The 24,111-nt window shown below is 34.0% G+C and overlaps 1 protein-coding gene across 3 annotated transcripts in view; it reads left to right on the forward strand.

The window, feature by feature from the left end:
• LOC149797918 (BTB/POZ domain-containing protein 17-like) overlaps window positions 1-19,753 on the forward strand; it is a 54,045-nt gene extending 34,292 nt beyond the window's left edge. For all 3 annotated transcript variants that reach the window (XM_089962963.1, XM_089962964.1, XM_089962962.1), the window contains one exon: window positions 7,952-19,753. In XM_089962963.1, coding sequence (XP_089819089.1) covers window positions 7,955-9,238 — 1,284 coding nt within the window. In that variant the 5' untranslated portion in view covers window positions 7,952-7,954 and the 3' untranslated portion in view covers window positions 9,239-19,753. The remainder of the gene's footprint in view (window positions 1-7,951) is intronic.
• The last annotated feature ends 4,358 nt before the right edge of the window (window positions 19,754-24,111 follow it).

Consider the following 24,111-nt stretch of genomic DNA (forward strand, 5'->3'; position numbering starts at 1 on the left):
TAAGTCTCTGCATGAAATGTATCTCAGTATTACTTGTTTAAAAAAAACATATTTGATGAACTGTTCCGATATAAATTCTCAGTGTGTGTTATACATGTTTTGTTACAACATTCAATCAGCTTGATTTTATCATTTATCAAAGTCAGATTTCTGAATACCACCTGTAAAATGTTCATGGAACTTTCTTAAACTGCTAAAAAAGGGAAAGTTCCAATTAGTCCCAGATAATTTGAAGAAAGAAGCAGCTGTACCACAAACTCCCAGTGAATTCCAATAGATAAAAATGTACCAAATTCCAGATAATCTCATAATATCCACCAATTATCATACCATAATAATTTATTTCATAAAGTTAATCTGAATCAGCAAAAATTGACAAAATAACAAATAAATCTTTAATTCTAAACTCCAGTGTCCCATTATTCTTCAAAATCCCAAATCATTCCACAATAACAAAGAATATAATGGAATCATCAGTGCATTTTGTTATTTGATCCAGAAGCACACATTACAATGAGAATAAAACATAGTGAATGTCTTTCCAGGCACAGAAACTGTCCTTATTTGATGTTACAACAGACTCTTAAGCTTTGTTTTAATGCGTATATTGATTGATAATCCCACTGCCCAGATATATATATTGCAGTGTAACCTGGGTGAACAACTATAGGCACAAATGAAGCTCTATACTCCTTTGTGGAACTCAGAAATCTTCCTATATCTAACATAAGACAACCAATAATGACACATGACTTGGCAGTAAGGGTAAGTGAACTTTTGTTACAGCCCTGCAACTGCTCTGCATGCCACTGAATGACCAATGCATGTAATATATCAAACTGTTGAACACTGCTTGTTGCCACTCTGGAGTTGATATTTGTGATATGATTTAATCAGATGTGCAGTATTGTTTATAGCATCAAAGTCTCAGATGTGCAGTATTGTTTATAGCATCAAAGTCTCAGATGTGCAGTATTGTTTATAGCATCAAAGTCTCAGGTGTGCAGTATTGTTTATAGCATCAAAATCTCAGATGAGTTTGATAATGAGCGAGATTCATACAAATTAATGTGGTTATCTTGCACCAGGTTGGCTAACCTTGTTACCACTGATGGCCATATTTCTGATCAAGCTTGCAGTATGCGCTTATATCATTTGGATCTCAGAAAAGTTTGAAAATGAATGAGATCCATTCATATTAAGTGATTTTGTATGATTTTCTGGGCTTGTTACTGCTCTGGATGCTATATTTCTGATCAAACTTGGAATGTATGCTTATATCATTCAGAGCTCAGATGAGTTTGGTAATGAACTACAACCTCATGTAATAATGAGTTGACTTTGAATCTCATTGGTAAAGTTTGTAAAGAACCCTTGAACTTGCAATATGGCTTTGTATCAGCAAGGTCTTGGATGGGTTTGATAATGAATAAGATTTTGATCAGATGTACAATGTATGCTTCTTGTTACATGTTTAGGCTCATATAAACAGTAACAAGAAAAAAGTGAAGACAAGAAGCTTTGTAAACGTAAATAAATAATATATTTCCCTAGAAAAACAAGGTAACAATGAGAAGAAGAAAAAAAAATTATCGTTTTATGAATCAAATCCAAAAATAATCCAAGAATTAAATCTTATAAGTCCTAGTAATACAATGTTCTAATGAATTTGAGTTCAAGTCCCAAGAAAAATCCAAAATGGAAGGCGAATATACTGAATATACTGAAGCCAGTATAGTATTGACGTGTCAACAGTTCTTTGTTGATCCACAAACAATAATATTCCAGTGTTTGAATTCTGAATAAAATTTCAATAAATGTCTTTGTCCAAGAATTCTGTAGGAGCACTTAAATATTCCCATGGAAAAGTATTGATCTCTTAAAATCCAAATAATTTGAAGAAAAATTAAAATTTAAACTCCAACTGGTCACAACAGAAAAAAACACCACCTTGACGTTGAAGTGTTTAAAAGCCCAACTAAAATGATTTGTCAATACATCACTATTATATTTTACTACTGTGCAAATCCAGTAAAACCAGAATCTCAAAATAGAGGCTATTCACATACACCCAGTACAGCCTCGATTCCACCCTATAAATCCACACTAAGAATGAATAAAAAAAGTTGTTTACTTCAACTCTTACTAATTCTGTATCAAGGTCAGGAACTAGGTTAACATTAAGATACAGAGTTCTAATAATAGGTGTTTATGAAAAAACAGTCAGGTCAAACTTATTTCTGGAAAATGTCAAATTCCAGTAAACATAGTTACATTACTATAACATGTAATGGAATAAAAAAAATTATTAAAACTAACAAACAAATGATTAAAATAAATCAAATATAAATTAATTCAAATATACATAACAATCTGTCTTCATGAACTTAGGCTTTTTCAGTAATGACTGAGAGTCAGGTGGATTTATAAGATGATTTTTCATGGTTAGCTCATCACCACTCTTGAAGTCATAATTATGATCTTGGATTTTGATCAGAAGTGGATTATCAAGATCTTGAGAAGTTTTGAGGGCAAGTGTGATCAGGGTAGGTTAATGAGGTGATCTTGTATCAGATTGGCTAAGATTACAATGCAGGCTAATGAAGTGATCTTGTATTTGATTGGCTGAAACTGCAAGGCAGGTTGATGAGGTGATCTTGTATCTGATTGGCTGAGATTGCAATGCAAGCCAATGAAGGGATGTTGTGTCTGATTGGCTGAGATTGCAATGCATGCCAATGAAGGGATTTTGTATCTGATTGGCTGAGATTGCAATGCAAGCCAATGAAGGGATTTTGTATCTGATTGGCTGAGATTGCAATGTAAGCCAATGAAGGGATCTTGTATCTGATTGGCTGAGATTGCAATGCAAGCCAGTGAAGGGATTTTGTATTTGATTGGCTGAGATTGCAATGCAAGCCAGTGAGGTGATCCTGTATCTGATTGGCTGAGATTGTGACCAGGCTTGAAGCCATATTTTTGATCTCTTCGGTTTATTTTCATCAAGATATGGATGCCTCAGTTATGAGCTGAGATTGCATATTAATTATGCTTTTATCTTTATTTTTTAAGATCAGAATATAGTAAATGAGGTAAAATCAAAATGATGTAAAGTTTGGAAGATAGTTTACATACAGTGTTTTTCTTTCATTACTACATAATCCTGTTTATCAAATTGGTCAGCCATTAAGTTATGTCAGCAGGATGAACTGTTGATGGTATAGATACCAAATTAAGTACAGGTTTTACCAAGTATGAAAATACATGTTTAATTTGTGATACCAAGTATGACATTTTATTTATGAAAAAGTCTTTGATACTTTTCTTTTAACCAGTGTAATAGGTAACCCTACCTGCTTTCTTAAACACTGGTTCCCTTCCCTGATAGATACATATTCATTGCAACTAACAATCCACTTTTCTTTTGCCATGTTGTAAATATGGGGCATGAGTGAGTATTGTTACAATCTATTGGTTTTGATTGATAAATATTAGAAGGCTAAACATTTTAAGATTTCAATGATTGCCTTCTGAACTTTATGACAAAGCTTGTAAGTTTCCCAAAATGACTGAATATAATTCTTTTCTATTTGTTTTGGGCTGTACACTTTTATATATGGCCTTTATGAATTCTGTATGCATATAGAGTGGGTCTTAGTTTAGGGGTTTATGCTTTATGAATTGCATACATGTATAGAGTGGGTCTTAGTTTAGGGGTTTATGCTTTATGAATTGCATACATGTATAGAGTGGGTCTTAGTTTAGGGGTTTATGCTTTATGAATTCTGTACATGTATAGAGTGGGTCTTAGATCAGGGGTTTATGCTTTATGAATTGTGTACATGTATAGAGTGGGTCTTAGTTTGGGGGGTTTTTGCTTTCTGAAAATATCATCCAATAGTGACTTTTCATATGTCTAATATTTGTTGTTTTGATTATCATCCTGTATGCCCATAACACGTAAAAGTATTTTATAAAACAAGTTTTCTTATCAGAACTTCTGTAGCAGTTGAATGTGATTTTCTCACATCTGTTTGTGTTGTTGGATTTTAACTTTAACAGTTTGAGTTATATCACTACAATGTCTGCAGCATGGCAGTTTATAGTGATGTTTAACACTGGGGCATCATGCTGCAGACATGTAGCATGATGTCCCACCCAGTCACATTATCCTGACACCAGAGCTGACCAGTCCTAACACTAACCTATTGATGCTGAGCGCCTAGTGAGGCAGCTATTAGTACCATTTTTATCAGTCTTAGCTATGATTCAGCCGGGCTCTGATCTCAGAACCTCCCACATCAAAGGTGGACCACCAGAGTGGTGTCACAGCTGTTTGAAACTGTACTTGAATGTTGTGGCTGTTATGAAATATCTTGATACTAAAAACACCATACATATACAGCCTACATCCTGTACACAATACATATACATACTAAAAACACCATACATATACATCCTACATCCTATACACCATACATATACATACTAAAAACACCATACATATACATCCTACATCCTATACACCATGCATATACATACTAAAAACACCATACATATACATCCTACATCCTATACACCATACATATACATACTAAAAACACCGTACATATACATCCTACATCCTATACACCATACATATACATACTAAAAACACCATACATATACAGCCTACATCCTGTACACAATACATATACATACTAAAAACACCATACATATACATCCTACATCCTATACACCATGCATATACATACTAAAAACACCATACATATACAGCCTACATCCTATACACCATACATATACATACTAAAAACACCGTACATATACATCCTACATCGTATACACCATATACATACTAAAAACACCATACATATACATCCTACATCCTATACATCATACATATACATACTAAAATCACCATACATATACATCCTACATCCTATACACCATACATATACATACTAAAAAGACCATACATATACATCCTACATCCTATACATCATACATATACATACTAAAATCACCATACATATACATCCTACATCCTATACACCATACATATACATACTAAAAACACCATACATATACATCCTACATCCTATACACCATGCATATACATACTAAAAACACCATACATATACATCCTACATCCTATACACCATACATATACATACTAAAAACACCATACATATACATCCTACATCCTATACACCATACATATACATACTAAAAACACCATACATATACATCCTACATCCTATACACCATACATATACATACTAAAAACACCATACATATACATCCTACATCCTATACATATACATACTTAAAACACCGTACATATACATCCTATACACCATACATATACATCCTATACACCATACATATACATACTAAAAACACCATACATATACATCCTACATCCTATACACCATACATATACATACTAAAAACACCATACATATACATCCTACATCCTATACACCATACATATACATACTAAAAACACCATACATATACATCCTACATCCTATACACCATACATGTACATACTAAAAACACCATACATATACATCCTACATTTTATACACCATACATATACATACTAAAAACACCATACATATACATCCTACATCCTATACATATACATGCTAAAAACACTGTACATATACAGCCTAAAATTCTCAAGTTATGTTCACTGCTTAAAAATTAGCATATTCTATAATAATTGCACTAAACAAGAGAAATTTCCAGATCATCTCAAAGAAGCACAGAAAATACAAATTTACAAAGCATTTAAGACCATAGAAAATGGGAACTATATCCATGTTAGTATTTAATTATTTCCTGTACAAAATTTTGTAAGGCTGCTATGTTTTCAGTTCCAATTACATTTTTAAAAAGTATTTCATAATTTTTTCTCTGCTATTAGAAGATGGTTTGGATGTCAAATCAAATCATTGAGATTGGTTAGGACTGGATGAGAGCTCTGGACAAAGGCTTCAATGTTAGTGCAGTCCTAATGGACCTATTCAAGGACTTCATCAGTCTTACGTAAAGTCCCATCATTGAAAAGATGAAAGCTTATAGCATTTATCAGAATATGGTCAAAACTACTTATCTATAGCACTAGTCACGAGGGTCATGTAGGCACTGACTATTTTAGTAATGGGTGTTATTTTTTAGAATTTGATTCTACATACATTTAAGTGGCAAGTATTCACTTCATTTGGATTCATATACATCCATATTCCTTTGGAAGGTTATTATTTAGATGCCTTGAGAGGTGCATATTGCAAAATCAATGTTAAAGTACGCAGATGTTTTTGGATGAAATGAACCTATTGGTCTGATCCAGTACAATCCGGATTGAATGTCATGCGCTGTGATGTCACAATGAAAGCTAAACATATATCAATAAACAAACTTGTACTACCCTCTATTGTGATGATTCCACTCAAAGTGCTCTTATTTTGACCAAGTTTAGTACATGGCCACCACTGTAAAAGTCCATAGCGATAGATAATTATCATCTGGAAGGTTCTTGGTGACAGATTAAGTGCAGAGCAATCAATAATCAGGATTGAATCTACTTTCGTTCAAGAAAAGTAGTGTTAAATTTTAAAATAACTTATATTTTATTTAAAATAGTAAATGCACATACATGACCTATGTGACTGTTGCTATAACTGAAAACAAGATGTTGTTGTTGGGTTTAACGCCATTTTTCAGCACAAGATAGGCTATACATGGCGGCCAGTATTAATGGTGGAGGAAGAACCCAGGAAATCCCCGGAAAGAACCACCGACCCACAGGAAGCTACTGGCAAGCTTTCTCACATATCCACATTGGCCGAGCCTGAGACTCGAACCTACATAGACAGAGGTGAGATGGCAGTGATCCATGACGGAGAGCACTTTAGACCACTCAGCCACTCGGGGGCCCTGAAAAAATGATGTCAATTTGGGACTTTAACATAAGTAACTCTAGGGACCTCATATATTTAATATCTATATAAATCACATGTTTTCTTTAACCAAAGAAGCAGAACTATATAATTACACTGATGACAACACCATCTCTTATGCCCACAAAGATCCAAATCTGTTTTTTTTATATCGGAGAGCCTTTCTGAATCTCAGGTTCGGCCATTGGAGAGAAAGCTTGCCAGTCAGTAGCTTGCCATGGATAAAAATGTCCGGGTTTTCAAGTACCAAATATACTGAACATTATGTTGAATATGTCATGTGAAAACAGGCATTAAACCCACAACAACAAACAAAAGATGACTTTAGTACACAGTCACTGACAAGGCAGTGTGGGTAGTAGACATAATAAGTTGACAGTTTTATTTGCCTCTCCAAAGTTGATAACCAGACTTGAAGTAATTTTATCTTGTGCCTGGATATGGCTGTACTTTAATGCTGGATTATTGTGAGGGGTAGTCGATATGGGTAATTGCCCAAGGTGTCAAGCTCATGGGGTAGGGGGCACCATTTTGTGCAGTTTTAAGTGTTTTTTTGTTCTAAGTGGGACGTACCAAAGGCAATATTTGCCCATGGCACCATTTTTGTTAAGTGGATACTTATGACGGCCATGGCTACATGGAAGCAAGGTAGAGATAATTTACAATCCCCAGTTAAATAGCACAGCCATAATAAAAATGAATTTAAGATGATTTATGCTTTGATTGAGGAAGACTTTAGAGACCTTTTAATTAACATTAAAATAAGATAGATCTGAATTTTTGTCTCCAGTGGCTGAAATACCACCTGGGTTTCTTGGTAAAGTTAATTTTTTATTTTCTTCACCAGGGTTTCTTGACAAAGTTTTTTTTATTATTTTCTAATTTTTTTTTAATGCCATAATATTTATCTTGATACACTGAGTGATAAAGAACATGAGAGCAGATGAAGAAATTCAGTTTTTTATTTGTTCATTAAATTTCAGATTATGGAGCAAGAAGTTCTTGATGATCCAGTTGTGGAGGAAGCTGTGAGTTCTGTGCAAGACAACACCGAGGTTCTTAGAGACGAGCAGAATTTTATTCGCAGTGTATCACATTTCTACAACAGTGAGGCTCTAAGTGATGTTGAGATAGAAATTGGTGAACAGAAATTTCACTCTCATCGATTTGTTTTGGCCACATCAAGTGATGTGTTTCGGACCATGCTTTATGATGAAAACTGGACACAGAGTAAAGAGAGGACTATTGCATTAAAAGAGAGTGAAATATGTCAAGCAGTGTTTGACCATTTCTTGAAATTTTTTTATACGGCAGAAATAACTATCACAGTGGAGACTGCAGTTGGAATATTGTGTCTTGCGGACAAGTACAATGTAGCGTCCCTGAAATCACTCTGTATGGGATACATGGTGAAGCACTCGAAATCACCTCAGGTCCAGAATGCTCTGTCTTGGTACTCCTGGGCAAAAGCACTCAATCTGCCGGAACTGATAAATCAGTGTACCAAGACCATTTCGTGGAACGTTGAAGCCGTGTTGAACTCAGATGAGTGGGTTAGTATGGATACAGATTTTGTTTATGATATTTTGAGCAACTCTGAGCTGGTAATATCAAATGAGTACATCCTGTATCAGGCGCTTGTTAAGTGGCTTTATATAGAGTCGCATTATGAAAATTTGCAGGATAATGCTACACGACTGCTGCCCCTGATCCGCTTTCCACAGATGATGGTCCAGCAGTTATACAGTATAGAGAGGGGAGACTTAATACAAAAGGAAGAGTGCAGGGAAATTGTGAAAGAGCTGATCAGTAAAGCATACCGATTTCGATCCCTTTGTCTGTCACAGGCACTGTTAGGTGTGTCCTTCCAAGATCAATTTTATTTGCCACGTAACTACATGGATCTTGCCGTTGACACAGTACGAATGCAGAACACACTTCGATTTGGCATCCAAGTGGATGTAAAAACGTATGCTGGACCTGTACCATCAGAGATCAGAGAAGGTGACTGGAAAATCACATATCGTAAGAATCCTGATTCCTGCAATTGGAGTCTCCAATTTTATTGTCATGAGTCGGCAACAATCAATGGCGAGGCGCTTGTCCAGGCAAGTGTTATAATTTACAACGACGCAAACAAAGTAATACAGCTGGAAATGGTGGATTCTTATGTCTGCACAAGATCTCGACATCTTGCCATCACCATTAGCATCGACAATCCTGATGACTCCAAAATGATGGTTGTCCTTATTAAGCCAGTCCCACATTGAATAAAGAATAATTTTTAATTCATGTGCATCTAGGTGCACAAATGCTTTTTCCATATTCCTGGCATTATACAATTGTTTCTTTTATGTTGGAATTTCCTACACCCTTGTCTACATTGTTGTAAACTTTGGTACAAGTATGTATTTTCACCAAAAGGTTTAATACATCATTTTATCAGAAGTAGGTCCTTTGTAAACGGAGGTCATTTAGACTTAATTGTTTTTGCAGCACTGACTATGCGGGGGTTGTGCATTTTGGTACAGTGTTTCCCTTTACCCTCATTTATGCTTCAGGGACCCCCAGACACCAGTTTTATGCCAAAGTTTGTTTCTTACTCAGTCTGACCCCTAGTTCTGACACTGGGGGTGGTGGAATTTTAACTCCTATTATCTTGCATCTCTAGGCATAGGTACCCAACTCTTTTTAAATTGGTTATATTCAACTTTGTGTACCATTTGTGCAGACTTTGTAGTTGCTAGACCATGCTCAAAAGTAGGTCACTGTGACCTACTTGCTGTGTACATGGCTACTGAGTAAATTGTGAAAATATTTTTTACCTCACCTGAGGGAAGTACATGTGAGCCCCAGCATTGTCAGAGTCATCTTCAGTCTATCAATGTATACAAGTTTTGTTCATTTACAGCCATTGCTTTATGCACCGTATTTTCATGGAACTTACTTTAGGATATTCCTTGTATTGTTCTGAACCATCTGTAGAGAATGTAGGTGACATTGACCTACTTTTTTTCCACACAAATGGCCATTGTTGTTAAAGTTTGATCTTGATATAAAGACATTCTTTCAAGCAAATCTATATTCATGAAACTTTCACAGAACTTGATCACGGGACATCTGAACTTGTTGCCCCTTGCTCTGGATAATTCATGATCATTAGTAAATTCCCACACAGGATAATTCATGATCATTAGTAAATTCCCATACTGGATAATTCATGATCATTAGCAAATTCCCATACTGGACAATTCATGATCATTAGTAAATTCCCATACTGGATAGTCATTAGTAAATTCCTACACTGGATAATTCATGATCATTAGTAAATTCCCACCCTGGATAATTCATGATCGTTAGTAAATTTCCATACTGGATAATTCATGATCATTAGTAAATTCCCATACTGGATAATTCATGATCATTAGTAGATTCCCACACTGGATATTTCATGATCATTAATAATTTCCCACACTGGATAATTCATGATCATTAGTAATTTTCCATACTGGATAATTCATGATCATTAATAATTTTCCATACTGGATATTTCATGATCAGTAATAATTTTCCATACTGGGTAATTCATGATCATTAGTAAATTCCCATATGGATAAATCATGATCATTAGTAAATTCCCATACTGGATATTTCTTGATCATTAGTAAATTTCCATGCTGGATAATTCATGATCATTAGTAAATTCCCATACTGGATATTTCATGATCATTAGTAAATTCCCATACTCAGAGCATAAATAACATAAGATTTTAAAAGTTTTGGTAATATCACACTGCTTTCATCAGTGACATGATTTGAGGAGACGGGGATCAATGTATATCACAAACCATACAGCTTTTTAAAACAACAACTTACGTGAAGGACAAAACAGAAAATTTGAAGAAGAAAAAATGTGTTGTCTGTTATATCAAATGTAATGACTGTGAGAATGACTACATTAGAGAAACAGGTAATGTGTTAGAAACAAGTATCAAGGAACACATTGTTGGAGTGTCATTGGTCCCTTAACAGGGATGAGGGGCTTGAATTACCAGCAATCTATGCCAGTTTTCTTGTATCACAGTTATGTCATCTGATCAACATTAGTCACTGATGAAGGCAGTGTGATATGCCAAAAATGTCAAATTCCAAAGATAATTATGGTGCTGAGTATTACTAATTACTAATGATCATAATCTGCATCATTTTTAACAACCATCTTAAGAACCAGGAAAGAAGTTTAAAGTGACCCAATCTTATACAATAATAAATGTTGTTTACAGGTTAACCCCAGGGTAAACATTTTGTGTTATTGGCAGGTCTCAAGTTGTTTTTGTGCTGTATTCATGGAATTTAGTAAAGGTGTTTCTGGCATAATTCTAAATCACCCAAGGTGAAAGTTGATCTTGGACCCATTTTTCTCACTAACGACTTCTATGTTTATGGGTTAAACTCGGTACAAGTGTTGTGCTGGCTGTATGCATAATAGCTACAATGTACATGAAATCTGCAACTTAGTTAGGGTGTTATATGCCAGTTATTCCCAGCACCTGACAACATCAGCATACTAATAAATTGGGTTTTTTACCTGCCCGCTTTTGTTCCTAAAGCACTTACTTGTATGCTAGATTTCTTCTATGTACATTTTGCCTGTAGAAAAAGCAACATACATGTAGTTTTATTGAGATCAAGGTCACATACATATATATGTAATGCTTTGTTTGTTTTGCATGACATACAGGTCAAGCCAGAGAGCTTTTTTTCTTCAATAAATTTTCATTGGAAAGTTTTGAAAAAGAAATTCAAATAAAGTTTGATGCACTGACTGAGCATATTTCAAAGTCAGTTTAGCTTCTGTTACTTTTATAAGACCTGGGTTAAGCTTGATTTTCACTATTTTCCAGCAAAATTTAAATTAAGACTTGTATTTGACTCTGAATTTTACTGTCACTTTGTTTTTGTGATCAAGATCTCATGAAGGACTAAATGGATTGAAGTCAAATTAAGTATTGGGCATTATATTGACAAAATGGAAGTCAGGTTCAATTTTCATCATTTTCAGGGAAACAATAACAGGGTTATGGTCATTGGTTCAATTAGAACTTGATCTCTCAAGTTTGTTTCTGCTCAGTAAGTTTTGAGGGACTTCTGGAGTTGAAATGAAGCTAGTATCAGGCTTTACATGAAGAAAACAATGTTAAGTTTGATTTTCACCTCTTTATGGCAGAATTTTATGTAGTCCTGGCCCACCAACTTTGAACTGAAACTTTACACTCAGTAGTTTCTGAATGATTTCATGTTTTGAAACCAAATTTTATATGAAGATTTATAGTTAGAACACCTACATGAAGCAGATATTGAATTGTAATGTTTTCTTGCAAAATTGTATTGAGTTATGGCTCTGTTAGACTTGAGTTCTATGATGACTTAGGTCTTTAAAGGAATCAACGATATTTGTGATACTTTGTGCTGTCATGAAAAAAGGATATACTTCAACACACATGTGTATTCATTCGTCCTAGATATTTGTGAAATGCATATCAATTTTCAAAAATCATTTCTCAGACCTTCAAAAACAGTTGTTTTGGGTTTAATGCCATTTTTCAGAACATGATAGGCTATATATGGCAGCCAGTATAACTGGTGGAGAAAGAGCCCAGGAAACCCACAGGAAGCTACTGGTAAGCTTTCTAACATACCCACACTTGCAGAGCCTGAGACTCAAAGTCACATGGGCAGAGGTGAGATGGCAATGATAAATAACGGTGAGCGCATTTGACCTCGTATTGAAAAAAAAATGAATGAAATAGTCTTCAGAATATGAAATTATATGTTGAGAAAGACTGTACAAGTTATAAGTTAATTTAGCGAACTAAGTTAAAATCAGTAATTTAGTTCCTGTCTGATAGACACAGACAAGAGTGTGGAAGATGTTCATTTTTATATGCATGGCATGTGCAGATTATGGTTCCCAGACTGTGAAAATTTACCTTTGCAGAAAAGTCAGAAATTAATTACTTTGCCTAAATGAAATCATTACTTCATAATTAAATCTGTATAACTTTAGAATTAGCAGTTTTTCCACATCTGGGCAACATAATTAACTGACATATTGAAGAAGCACTGTTCAAAATGGAGCCTTTTCACTTTTTGTCTCTGTAAAGTGCTTAAATACTGGTTTTGTTTGATTGATGGAAATGGTGGTTACATGTTACCTACAAATGTCTTTTACCTAGTGATATATATATATATATATATATATATATATATATATATATATATATATATGTACTCTATCTACTGGCATATAAGTTGGATCCGTCTGCAAACTACATTAACCCTGATATGCCATTTCTGCATTGGCAGATAGGGACCTATGCAGTTTGTTAAGAACAATCAGTATTAACCCTGATCTGCAGGTACCTAATGTGATGGCAGTTTAAGATATTTCATGTCTGCAGTTGGATCTGACTTATAGCAGGTATAAAAAGTAAGTACTCTTATACATATCATAATGGATACTATTTTTGTTTGGTTTTATTTTTTGTTTTTGATTGTTATTGTAACATTACTGGACATTTATTTTTGTAGTCCAAACTTTTATCAAAGCAATTAATTTGCTATTTATTATCCAAATGATCATTTAACTGTATAATATGTATACTGTAACCAGTACCATTGCATCTATAGTATAGTTTGAACTATACTACTGTATTGGATACAGTACCCACACAATTTTGCCATAATAATCATATACCCCAATGTTGCATCAAAACTTGCATAAAAATCGTGCTTACTTTATGAATCTTGATCCAATATACACTGTGGCAAGGAAGAGGCCATTTAGAATCTGCAGAGAATATGTTTTTTTCAGAACACAGAAAGAGAATGAACCTTCAGAGTAGACAGGCATGAACATGAGCAAAGGGAAATAACTCTTCTATTATGTGTATACGCATGATGGGGACACATTTTATGACATTGTTGGTGTGCTTTTATTATGATAAACTGTAACCTAAAATTTACCCTGATTAAAATTTCCGGCTCTGCTAGTCATATGTTTTAAAAGACATTATTGGATGGCCTGTTGTCCATCAGTTTGCACAAGTTTGTTATTGCTGCTTCTGAACTGTGGTGGATTGCCGTGAAACACAAACTCTCATCCTGAGCTCCTAAATGAAAATGGTGCACTCACTGATGTAAAATATGACCACATGTCAAAAATCTTATTGCTACACCTCCTAAACTTATCAACATAGTTCGGTTCTGTATATCTTGGTATGCCAATATGCAATTGTGACTGAAATCATCTATCCTGTGACAGACTGGGTGTGCAATGCAGAAATCCAATGCCAGATCAACTTTGTAAGATAAAATGGGTACATAATAAACGTGGAAATGTTATGCATGGATTTCACTTCTTTGCCTCTTCCTTAGTATTTAAATACAGAAAATTAGATTATCAGGACTCCTTGGGAGACATTAATCTGGAAAATTATTGTCATCATTCAGTTTGAATCAAATGGGAAATTTATTTTCATACAACAGTTGAATAATTGTTATCCAGATAACTGGTCCAGTTGTATTAGTAACCATTATCCAGATAATTCCAGTTGAATCAATAATTGTTATCCAGATAATTTTTCCAGCTGCATCAGTAATTGTTATTCATATAATTGGTAGTTGTATCAATAATAGTTATCCAGATGATTGCCATAGTTGTACCAATAATTGTGATGGTTGTATCGATACTGGTTAACCAGATTATTGCCACAGTTGTATCAATAATTGTTATTCAGGTAACTGATACAGTTGTATCAATAATTATTATTCAGATAAGTGGTGCAGTTGTATCAATAATAGTTATCCAGATAATTGCCACAGTTGTATCAATAATTGTTATTCAGGTAACTGATACAGTTGTATCAATAATTATTATTCAGATAAGTGGTGCAGTTGTATCAATAATTGTTATCCAGATAATTGGTATAGTTGTGTTTTACAAGTAATATTAATAACATGATGGCATTAACCTCGAATATTGCACATCATGATGCAAACATTTTATGAACAGTATAGAAATGAAAGTCCTGTATACTGTATCCACTTTCTTCATGAAATGATAGTCACAAGTAACTTGATATTATTTTTGTAATCTTTTTTTGCAATACTCTAGCTTTTATTGGAAAATAGTCTGCAATTTTATGTTGATAGCTTGCTAATTTAAATTGAGAAGCCTCTTCTAGTCATGTTTCTAATATTTCCATGACCAAATTTACTTCATTTTCTAGCTGTCTTTCTTGTACGACATGAGACAATCATGACCTATATACTCGATTATAAAATGAGTAGAACTGCAAACATCATGGACCCTGACCTGCAGCCATTGTGAAATGCAAATGGAAGTCAGAATCTGTTGTGTTTGTTCTACTCATTAGTCAATATAAACTGCATAGACAGAGTTGCTGGTGCATTATGCTACAAAAAATCTGGGTTTGTAAAGTCTGCAGTTGGGGTCAGTTTATAGGAGTATACATAGTAACAAAAGACATGTTCCAGTATTTATGTGTATGTCATCTGTCTAATATTTATTTCACTTTTTCTAATTCAGTATTATCACCTATTATTGACTTGTAAAGAATGCTTCTGTTTACCTTATATATTCCTTCGAAAATGCCAAAAAATGTTAAGGTTCTAGTAAGTTTGGACTCGTTACTTAATTGTTGTTGAGGTTTTAATATCATACAGCTTTATACTGCTGAGAATAAAAAAATGTTGTTGTTGTTGTTGTTGTTGTTGTAGGGTTTAACGCCATTTTTCAGCACACAATAGGCTATACATGGTGGCCAGTATTAATGGTGGAGGAAGAAACCGGGAAATCCCCGGAAAGAACCACCGACCCTCGAGAAGCTACTGGCAAGCTTTCTCACATATCCACATTGGCCGAATCCGAGTCTCGAACCCACGCAGACAGAGGTGAGATGGCAGTGATCCGTAACAGTGAGCGCTTTAGACCACTCGGCCACTTGGGGCCCCCATAAAAAAATGTAATCATCTTGCAAATTGTTGTGTGATTGGAAAGGACCATGTAGTATTGATAAATATGGAACACGTTCAAATTTTGTACATTGGCCTTGCATGTAACTATTTACTCCCGTAACTATCATTAGAACACTCTGATCCTTCCAGTAAATCTGTATGAACAATATGGTTTCTTATTTAGATACAGCCATCTTGTGATCATGTGACTTAGTAGCGGTAGATGAAATATTACTGTGTTATATTTGTCGAGTTTTTCTGTTTGCATAAAGGCCAGAGATGTGAGTGGGGAAACTGAGCTTTTGAATTGTTACCAAATATTTATGTACATCACTGAGTTTTTAATTTTGTATCGCTTATGCAGTATCACTCACAGAGAAGGTGTAAACATTGGTATACAAAATGCAAGAGATACAAGAAATTTAATGTTGATAAATGGAGTAACAAAATTTTTTTTTTGGCAAAAGCTTCTCAAAAGTTAGAATTCATTTTATCATATACATGATACTGTAATTTAACATGTCTGGTAAGCAAGTTGCATACACATTTTTAGTATGTTGTATACTTTCCATTGACTATGCAAACTTTATATTAACTATGTATACTTTCTTTTTAATATGTATACTTTTCATTGACTATGTGCACTTTCAAGTAACTATGTATACTGACTATACTTTCTGGTGATTATATATTTCTATTGACCATGTATAATATCTTGTAACTCTATTTACTTTCTAGTGACTACAGCTGTATATACTTCTATTGATTATGCATACTTCTAGTGACTATTCTTTCTGGTGACTGTATACTTTCTGGTGACTGTATGCTATCTAGTAACTATGTATACTTTGTAGTGACTATGCTTTCTGGTGATTATGAATACTTTCTATTATGTACAATTTCTAGTGATTATGTACACTTTCTATTGACTACGTATTCTTTCTAGTGACTATACTTTCTGTTGACTATGTATACTATCTAGTAACCTTGTGTACTTTTCAGTGACTATACCTTTTAGTGATTATGTATTCTTTCCAGCTATTATGTACACTTTCTAATGACTTTGGTGACTAATTCGTAGCACTTTACCTGAAGAAGAACTGAAGTTGCCTCATTCTCAAATTGAGGTTTAAACCCATTTAGGGTCGATAAATGAACTAAAACCATGGTATTTCATGCTGGAGTATTTCACTGTATATATCATTAAAATAATTGGTTTGTTGGAATCTTACAAGATATTTTCCTGAACTGAAATTTTGGGGGTGAATTCCCCCAGGCATTTGAAAAAAAAAAGGGAATTTTCTAAACAATAGAAGGAAACTAACAAAGGAGAAAAGGTAGGGATTATTGCACTCTTGTAATAATTTGGCACGGTTTTTAGAACCTTGCATGAATCTCATGAATGTGCGTCCTGGAATAGACCATGAATCTTAGTTTATGCTCTAGTGTTTCATTAAACAAATCATGTAATTGAAATAATTGGAACCATTGCAATCTTACAGTCTAATGGCTGGTTTAGAAGACATACTGCCTGTATTTGCTTGTAAGTCGAGTCCAACTGCAAACAACATAGAACCCACTCTGTTATCACATAATGCACCAGCAGATCAGGGTTATATTGTCTGTTCTACAGATTACTCCAGACAAATTACATATACCCAGATATGCCAGTTTATTGTGATGGCAGATCTGGGTCTGTGCGGTTTGCATTTGGATTCAGCTTGCAAGCAAGTGTATAAGGTACAGGTATGTAAAATTCAGTGATGAAAAAGAAGTCTCGTGAAGAAAATAAATAGAGTAGATGAGAGAATTTTCACAAATTTTGCATCATTTTAGCCAATACCATGTGATCTTATGCATTTACATTGAGCTGCAGGCATGCCTATAAAGCATTTCATATTTTCATGTGCAATTTGAATTTGGCAACTTTTTTTAATGTCTGTTTTATTTGTAGGTTTTATTTGAAATTGTATTATAATTTTAAGTGTAGGTAGCTAATGCTGTGGTTTGAGTTTATGGTATATCTGTCATGCATCCTTCACATCTTTTCAACTTGCCTCAAAAACTGCTTGGGCAATTTGAGCAAGTCTGGTAGGAATAGTGTATTGGACCTACATGCTCTTTTAAAATTGTGCCCTTGATTACTTTCCGAGCAACTAGGTGTAAACTTTAGAATGGTTTGGCTGATTCTAATAAATAATTGTGAAAAATTATCTCAAACATCATGGCAGCATCAGTGTAAAACCTATTTGCTGTCATGGCATTGGTGTATGTAGATGTTATCTAAGTGGAAAGCAAAAAGGGCATTTGGTTGCCCAGCCATGTTTGCACTTCTAGTCCATCATCCCAATGAAAAACACATGTAAATTTCAACAATACAGATGAATCTTTTCAAAAGATCCTAACTTCCTATGATGCTGGGCGAAGAATTTTTTGTGCAATATTTGCCAGGTGAACAATATCAGGCTTTCTTGGGCCTCATGTCACTACTTATATGCATACCTGTATATAGTGCCTACCTCTGCATAGAGAAAACCTGTATACAAGATACACATGTAAATGTCCCAATGAATCATAAATCAATACAATTGTATTTACTTAGAAAAATTTGGTTTGTATGCTTTTTTGCAGATCTACTGAGGGTTGTAATGCACAGATTTGACTAAGTGCTTTTTTAAGTTGTTCTTTTTGTAATGCATAAATACTGACAACAGCACTAGAAATCTGTCAGATTCCAAATGGATACAACTATTAAAGCATAGTTGACCATTCAGATAGTATTGTTATGAAAATTGCTTTATATACTCACTTATAAGATGTGTTCATCTGTAAATGCCATTGCATAATGCACTTGCTGTCTTGAGTCTTCTACTGATTGCTTCCCAACAAACTGCACAGACCTATATCGGCTGGTTCATTATGCAATGACAGATCTGGATCTATGCAGTTTGCAGTTGGACTTAAAAAGCAAATTTATACAGTAGATGGTGATGCTGGTTATATTTACAGTTAATCATACAGCAGAAAAAATTGAAAATGTCTTAAATAGTGGTTGCTTAGTCATTTAAAAAATATTAAGTTTTCTAGTATTATCAGATATGGTGTGCTCATGGGCATGTTTATGTTTGTATGGTTATTCAAGTTGTACTTTAAGATATTCGTTTATATGAGCTGTTAGGTAGTGGTTGATGAAGACCGAGTTGGCCTGCCGGTCTATTGATTCCACACAAGTATTTTTCGGTACAAATTCAGTGACCTTTTCAAATCATATTCATGAAACTAAAATACCCATAACATTATTTTGTACACTGTATTTATAAAAAAATAACATACTGTTATATAAAAAATGCTGTTTTTCCTACAAGAAAATTTGAAAGACTTTGCACACTGTAAATTTTAATCCACGAATCCGATTCAGGATTATTTCTTTACAATGTCAAAATACCAGTGACGTCGATGGAAAGATTAAGTGCACTGCTGGTACTGATTTCATGGTGATGAAAATACTGGTAATTTTTTTTTGTCAATGAAGCATTGACACTTCTTAAGTACAGTGGAGCCTTGTTAATCCAGACACCTTCATTCACTGTGAATATGTCCAGATTAACGAGTTTTCCAGATAATTCAATCAAGCACATTTTTATTTTATGATGTTGTTATCATATCGTATACATGCACATATATATGCTAGCTGTAAATGTACTGTATATTCAGTAATGGTTGAAATAAATTAATGAATACATCTATTGACTTGTGTTTATTTCACATTATTATAACATGTGTTATGGTAAACTAACAAAATGCAGTCATTTTATTGTATAAGTTGTATATTACAGCTGTTAATGAGCTGATAATTGACATCCCATTTTATTTAGAAATGAATCCCTATACTGTCCACAGCGTAAATAAATCAACTGTATTTGTACAGCCATCAATAAACTAATTGTTACATACAAATGGTAAACACCAAAGAGGCTTAATGCATAGTTAATTTATTAACCCTGCTATGTCAAAAAGGGTGGACGATTTGATCCCAGTGTTTATTTAATTATTAACACCCTCATCAGCAACTAGCTAAAACAGATATTGTTTATACAATCGCTGGTTACAATATGGTCATGATACTCAGCATTTCCACACATATGATCACGTGATAATGATAACTTTAACATACCACTAGAATTTGACCAAACAGAGATTGACACACCTCCAAATTTTCATATATGATTTTTCAAATTTTCAGACAGATTATTTCTGGATTATCAAGACAAATTTTATAGTAATTTTATACTTTGGTTCCTGATTTTGATTTCGTGATCTGGAACATGGAGTTCTTGATTAACGGAGCACATTAACATTTAGGAATTCTGTTCCCATTGAATTATGTCTAAATAGCAAGGTGTCTGGATTAACAAGGCTCCTCTGTAATCATACCTACTTACCATATATACTTGCTTATAATATGAGTTCAGCTGGACAGACCCAGATATGCTGGTGCATTATGCACCAACAGATCTGAGTCTGTGCAGTTTGTTAGGAGTAATCAGTAGAACAAACATGGTAGACCTTGATGTACAGGCACATTATGTTTATTCTTTAGCTAACAAGTAGGGAAACATGCATTTCCTGAGGTACAAAATAAACTAAAGATTTTTATATTATACCTATATTGTCTCTTTCAGGTGGGAGTGCAAAATTTATTACAGTCTGCCATTGCATGCTAACCCATTCATGCTCATTTCTTTGTGATGCCATTTATTTCTTTTGTGATGTCATCATTGATTTCTTGTTGATGTCATATAATATCAGTGATGTAAATGGAGCGAGTTAGTTGCACTTCTGGTAAAAATGTATTGTTCTGTAAGTTAATATGCATTATTATTTAAGTAGGGAATATGTATATTTTGGTACAAAATAAACTGTAATGTAGTTAAAAAATTTCCCTTGCAAATGGAAGTAAAAGCAATATTTTCAGTGAAATTATTAATCGCTACCATTACTGCTGACCACCTTGGCCACTAACACTGAAATCACATTTTCTGAAATCCAAAACACTGCAATTTTTATTGCTTTGCAACCACTGTCTTTGAATGTTGTTTTTTTTAAAATAAAAAAATAGTCCTATTTAGACGGTTGGCAATGGAGTGTATCAAAGTTTTGGCAACAATATGATCATACCTACATTCAGCATGGGGAAAATACAGAATAGGTCAACTTAATGCAAAATGAATGATGTTTTGTTTAAAGTATATAAATGATTATTGATGATACTAGAGTTTACAATATTGATACATAATGTATTCCCAGCTGCAAACAGCCTAGACTCAGATCTACAGTGACTCATACATTATGCCATCAAGATTTGCTTCTTTAATGTACAAGCAATTCATAGGTGGAATAAACAAAACTGACCCACATTTGTCCATGTTTTGCGACAGCAGATCTCAAACATCACTGTTTGCAGTTGGGCATGCATACATATATATATATATATATATATATATATATATATATATATATATATATATATATATATATATATATATATATGTATATATATATATATATATGTATATATATATATATATATATATGCAATTGCCAAAAATAGTAATACCATATATACTGGAATGTTGTGAGATCTTTTTTTCCAGTTGTTCATCCCTCGAGTCTGAAGATGACTATGACATCACTAACTGGTTTTATCTGAATCACTGATATTCCTGTATTAAAAGTGTGTCAGATTTTAAACTCTGAGAGCTGCAGTGAAAGTCATTCCTAAAGTTTGGTAACTTGATGTTGACAAACTTGTCAAGCAGAAACCATTTTTCTTCTGTTACTCAAAGGCCTATTATTTTGGCTTTCCTTCGTCAAGTTCTTTCTTATCCCTGAGTCTAGTAATGGTTGATGAAAGACAAGTTCAGCTTTTGTCCAGAAATGAAACGGGTAACACACCAATAGACAGACAGACAGATGGGTTAAAAGACAATAAAACATGTGGCAGGGATTTAAAAAATGTGCTTAAACTGAAAATGTTGAAAATGAAACAAATGTTGTAAAAAAAATTTATTTAATACAAATGTATGGACATCAAGATTTTGTTTGTTTTTCTTAATTAGTGATGGCAACACACAGATATTACTTTTGTTGTGTATATGAACATGAAACAGTACTTTAGAAGTCATTTGCATTTATATATCATGGCAGTTTTGGACAATACGGTCAATAAATTATCTTCATTATTATAACAGCTGATATCAGTAAAAGTGTCATTCAGTGCTACCAATATTTAATGATTTTAATTGCCTATCATTAATATTTGTGTATGCATTAGGTCATCAAACTCTGATGATTTGTCAGGTGACATTTAAAAAGGTGTAAGTAAATCTTTTAAAAGTAGCGAAGAAAACTGCTTTTTTCCATTGATTTTCTTCACAAGGAAAACTCTTGGAACTTTGTATATACTTCCTTATAAGTGGAGTCCAATTGCAAAGAGTGCAGACCCTAATCTACCATCACATAATAAACAGGGTCTGTGTTTTGTGTTCTACATAGTAATCCAAACTGAACAGATCAGATTATGATGGCAGATCTGGATCTGTGCAGTTTGCAGTTGGACTCGACTTGCGAGTATATATGGTACGGATGATCTCTTCTTCATAGACAAAACCCACTAGTAGATGACAATAACCTCTTCCCCATAGAAAAAAAACACTGTATGATACACAAGCTCTTCTCCATAGAAAAAAAACACTATGATACACAAGCTCTTCTCCATAGAAAAAAACACTGTATGATACACAAGCTCTTCTCCATAGAAAAAAAACACTGTATGATACACAAGCTCTTCTCCATAGAAAAAAAACACTGTATGATACACAAGCTCTTCTCCATAGAAAAAAAACACTATGATACACAAGCTCTTCTCCATAGAAAAAAAAAACTATGATACACAAGCTCTTCTCCAGAGAAAAAAAACACTGTATGATACACAAGCTCTTCTCCATAGAAAAAAAAAACACTGTATGATACACAAGCTCTTCTCCATAGAAAAAAAACACTGTATGATACACAAGCTCTTCTCCATAGAAAAAAACACTGTATGATACACAAGCTCTTCCCCATAGAAAAAACTCACTAGTAGATGATAATAACCACTTCCCCATAGAAAAAAACCCATTAGTAGATGATACACAAGCTTGTCTCCAGAGAAAAAAACACTATATGATACATATGCTCTTCCCCATATAAAAAACCCCACTAGATGATACATAAGCTCTTCCCCATAGAAAAACCCCACTAGATGATACATAAGCTCTTCACCATAGAAAAACCCACTAGATGATACATAAACTCTTCCCCATATAAAAAACCCCACTAGATGATACATAAGCTCTTCCCCATAGAAAAACCCCATTAGACGATACATAAGCTCTTCACCATAGAAAAACCCACTAGATGATACATAAACTCTTCCCCATAGAAAAACCCCCACTAGATGATGCATAAGCTCTTCACCATAGAAAAACCCACTAGATGATACATAAACTCTTCCCCCATAGAAAAACCCCATTAGATGATACATAAGCTCTTCCCCATAGAAAAACCCCATTAGATGATACATAAGCTCTTCCCCTTAGAAAAAAAACACTAGGTGACACATAAGCTCTTCTTCACAGAAAAAACCCACTAGTAGATGATACCAACCTCTTCCCCATGGAAAGAAACACTAGTAGATGATACACAAGCTCTTCCCCTTGGAAAAAAAACAACACTAGATGATACATCTCTTCTTCATAGAAAAAAATGCACTAGTAGATGATAATAACCTCTTCCCCATGGAAAAAAACACTAGTAGATGATACAAAAGCTTTTCTCCATAAAATAAAAACCCCACTAGATGATATATAAGGTCTTCCCCATAGAAAAACACTAGTAGATGATACGTAAGCTCTTCTCCAAGAAAAAACACTAGTAAAGGATACATAACCTCTTCCCCATAGAAAAAACACTAGTAGAGGATACATAACCTCTTCCCCATAGAAAAAACACTAGTAAAGGATACATAACCTCTTCCCCATAGAAAAAACACTAGTAGAGGATA

The sequence above is a fragment of the Sinohyriopsis cumingii genome, chromosome 6 (genome assembly GCF_028554795.1).
Source record: "Sinohyriopsis cumingii isolate HCF-2022 chromosome 6, ASM2855479v2, whole genome shotgun sequence".
Lineage (NCBI taxonomy): Eukaryota > Metazoa > Mollusca > Bivalvia > Unionida > Unionidae > Sinohyriopsis > Sinohyriopsis cumingii.